Source organism: Fulmarus glacialis, unplaced genomic scaffold (assembly GCF_000690835.1).
Source record: "Fulmarus glacialis isolate BGI_N327 unplaced genomic scaffold, ASM69083v1 scaffold33502, whole genome shotgun sequence".
In the NCBI taxonomy this organism is placed as follows: Eukaryota; Metazoa; Chordata; class Aves; order Procellariiformes; family Procellariidae; genus Fulmarus; species Fulmarus glacialis.
The window spans coordinates 276-3,557 of record NW_009197742.1 but is presented as its reverse complement, the minus strand read 5'-3'; the positions used below and the strand labels follow the sequence as shown (position 1 = coordinate 3,557).

Below are 3,282 nucleotides of genomic sequence, written 5' to 3'. Positions count from 1 at the left end.
CTTCATGCTGCTGCTCTACTCCTACGCCGTCCCCCCACTGCAAGTCAGCGTGACAGAGTGAGTGTGGGGTCCCCGTGTCCCCCTCCCCCGGCAGCTCGGCCACCCTGGTTTACACTGGGCACCCCCAACCGGAGATGGTCCCGGAGCTTTCCAGGCTCTGGTGGCTTCACACCGAGATGTCCCCTTCCTACAACCTCCTGTCAGAGACTGTGCCCTGTCCCACGGGTGCGGGGGAGGCGAACCCCAACTCCCCTGGGGGCTGGAGACACTCACCCGGGGGGGCCCGCTGCAAAATGGCAGCCAGCACTTAGCTTCTGGGCGATGGAGGGGACAAGGGGTTGCAGGAGACCCCCTGCCCACTGCGCTTCATGTCCCCTGGGAGAAAGAAAAGCACCGGGGGAGACGTTCCTCAGCAGCCAGGAGCAGCGGGCAGAGCCGAGGCAGTTATTCGGGCGCTCTTTATCAAGGGCTTGTCCTCCAAGAGCAACCAGAGCACTGCCATGTGTAAACTCTCACCCGCAGAGATGGGCACATGTAGGTTCAAAGCTCTCTGCTGCCCGTCACGCGAAAGCCGATGCTCAGTAAGGCCATCCCTCCTGGCATTAGATTTATCTCTAGGCTTATAAAAGAGATCCACCTGCGGCTGTTTCATAACCTACGTGCTGACCCACGCTCCCCCGCGCTGCCAGATGGAAGCGTTATCCAGGATCAGCTTTGCAACTTCATTAACGGTGCCCAAAGTCACTCGACACTGTGGTCTCTGTTCCCTGCTGCGGGCATCTCAGATAACACACAAAGTTGTTCTCGGTGCTCCCTGAGGGCCCACGAGCTCCTCTGCAGGGCCACGTGCTAGAATGATTTCCCTCTTTGCTCGGGTGCTGGATCCTCCACGACTCCTACAAGGGGTTGAGAGCTTCCAGACCTCGCAAGAATGTTGTCAGCTCCTGTCCGTGGAGTTACGGCCACGGAGAGCTCATCTCAACATCACCTGCACCAGGGCCACCACGGCCATGCCCATGGGGAGGGATGGGGACCCCCTGCTCAGGCTGCACCAATGCCAATGGGGGCTGACCGCCGTGAAGACCCCCGTAGTGGCATGTTCTTGGCGTCTGGGGTTGTCCAGGGGGTGAATGAGCTTGCTTTGGTGGCCCGGAGGTGCACCTGATGTTGGGGGGCTCGTGGGGGCAGTGGGCTCTGCCCTGTTCGCCTAGGGGCTGCTGCCGGGTGGGTGCCCCAGTGCCGCTGGGCACGTGGCTGGGTGTGAAGGGGGCTCTGCCCAAAGCCGGGCTCGTCTCTGCCAGGGAGCCTGGGGGTGCTGGGGGTGAACACCCATCCCCAGGTCCAGCACCCGTCCCCAGGTCCAGCTCCTCCAAGAAGGAAAATGGCTGAGCCCTCGTGGTGGCTGAGCCGCATTGGCCAAGCTGCCCTCACCGTGGCGTCCTGTCTCTTCTCCCCACCAGGATCCCTGTCTCCTCCTCCTGCTCCGCCTACCCGCTCCCCGGCAAGGCGCCGGCAGCGGCCAACGGCACGGGCAGCCCCTCGGGACAGAGCTGCCTGCCCAAGCTGAACGTCATGTTCATGAAGACGCACAAGACGGCCAGCAGCACCATCCTCAACATCCTCTTCCGCTTCGGGGAGAAGCATCGCTTGAAATTCGCCTTCCCCAACGGCCGCAATGACTTCTACTACCCCTCCTTCTTCGAGCGCAGCCAGGTGCAGCACTACCGGCCAGGCGCCTGCTTCAACATCATCTGCAACCACATGCGCTTCCACTACGAGGAGGTGCGCAAGCTCCTGCCGGCGGACGCCACCTTCGTGACGGTGCTGCGGGACCCTGCCTACCTCTTCGAATCCTCTTTCCACTACTTTGGGCGCATCATTCCCCTCACCTGGAAGCTGACGGGGGAGGACAAGCTGGCGGAGTTCCTCCGGGACCCCTGGCACTACTACGACCCCAACGGGTTCAACGCTCACTACCTCCAAAACCTCCTCTTCTTTGACTTGGGCTACGACAACAACATGAACGCCAACAGCCCGCTGGTGGAGGAGCACATCCAGGAGATAGATCGCCGTTTCCACCTCGTCATGTTGCTCGAGTACTTCGACGAGTCCCTGGTGCTGCTGAAGGACCTGCTGTGCTGGCAGCTGGAGGATGTCCTGTACTTCAAGCTCAACGCCCGCAAGGGCTCCACCATCTCCCGGCTGACACCTGAGCTCTATGAGAAGGCCACCTCCTGGAACCTCATCGACGCCAAGCTCTACCGCTATTTTAATGCCACCTTCTGGCGTAAGGTGGAGGCCTACGGGAGGGAGCGGATGGCTAAGGACGTGGCTGAGCTGCAGCGGGAGAACGAGAAGATGAAGAGCATCTGCATCGACGGGGGACACCCCGTGGACGCCAGTGCCATCCAAGAGTCCTCCATGCAACCCTGGCAGCCGCTGGGGGAGAAGTCCATCCTGGGCTACAACTTGAAGAAGAAGATCAACAAGAAGCACCAGAAGCTGTGCCGCAAGATGCTGACACCCGAAATCCAGTATCTGACCGACCTGGGGGTCAACCTCTGGATCACCAAGCTATGGAGCCACGTGCGGGACTTCCTGAAGTGGTAGGGGACAGCAGGCGCCCTGCTCTCCCCGGGGAACAACCAGGTGCTTTCCTTTTTCTTACTTGTGGTGTCTTTTGGTTGGACATGAGCAGAACCGGCTGGAGGCTCCGGCACCCGGGAATGGTCGGAGGGACCCTCCATCACTTTCCTCCAGAGCCCCAGCTTGGGCAGGAGCCTGTGTGGGGGCTGCTGCCACCCCTGCCTCCGAGGGGTCAAGGACTGGGGGCTTGGGGGTGTTTTCCAGCAGGACCCACTTCTCCCTTCCCCACGGAAGGGCCGGAGGAGGTATTCGTGAAGGATGTGGCCTCGTCACAGCGGAAGCAGGACATCCATCACCACGTCGCTGGAGCACGCCGTGGGTCAGGCAGTGCGGGGACGCGCGGCAGCCAGGGGGGTTCTCCTTGCCTGGGGTGGGCAGAGCTGCCAGCAGGGAACCCGAACTTCGAGGGGCTCCTCAAATCACCCCATTTCCCTTGAGCCCTGGTTTTGGGGCTGCGTGTCGGAGCCTGCTGCACCACCAATCCAGTGGGGACACCTGCTCCCCCACCACTCCAGTGGGTACCAGCTCATGCGTGTAACGAGTGCAGCACGTTCTCAGCCCACCCAGAGCTGTCAGTCCGTGGCAGGCTGTGACCCAGAGCCACCCGGAGCCATTTGGAGAATGGAAAACCCACCC

The 3,282-nt window shown here is 61.6% G+C and overlaps 1 protein-coding gene across 1 annotated transcript; it reads left to right on the top strand.

The window, feature by feature from the left end:
* Positions 1 to 7: 7 nt before the first annotated feature.
* Positions 8 to 2,610, top strand: GAL3ST1 (galactose-3-O-sulfotransferase 1). The gene is made up of 2 exons (XM_009572661.1): positions 8 to 57; positions 1,461 to 2,610. Exon 2 carries the CDS (start codon positions 1,573 to 1,575, stop codon positions 2,608 to 2,610), a length of 1,038 nt encoding a protein of 345 aa, XP_009570956.1. The 5' UTR covers positions 8 to 57; positions 1,461 to 1,572.
* Positions 2,611 to 3,282: the final 672 nt, after the last annotated feature.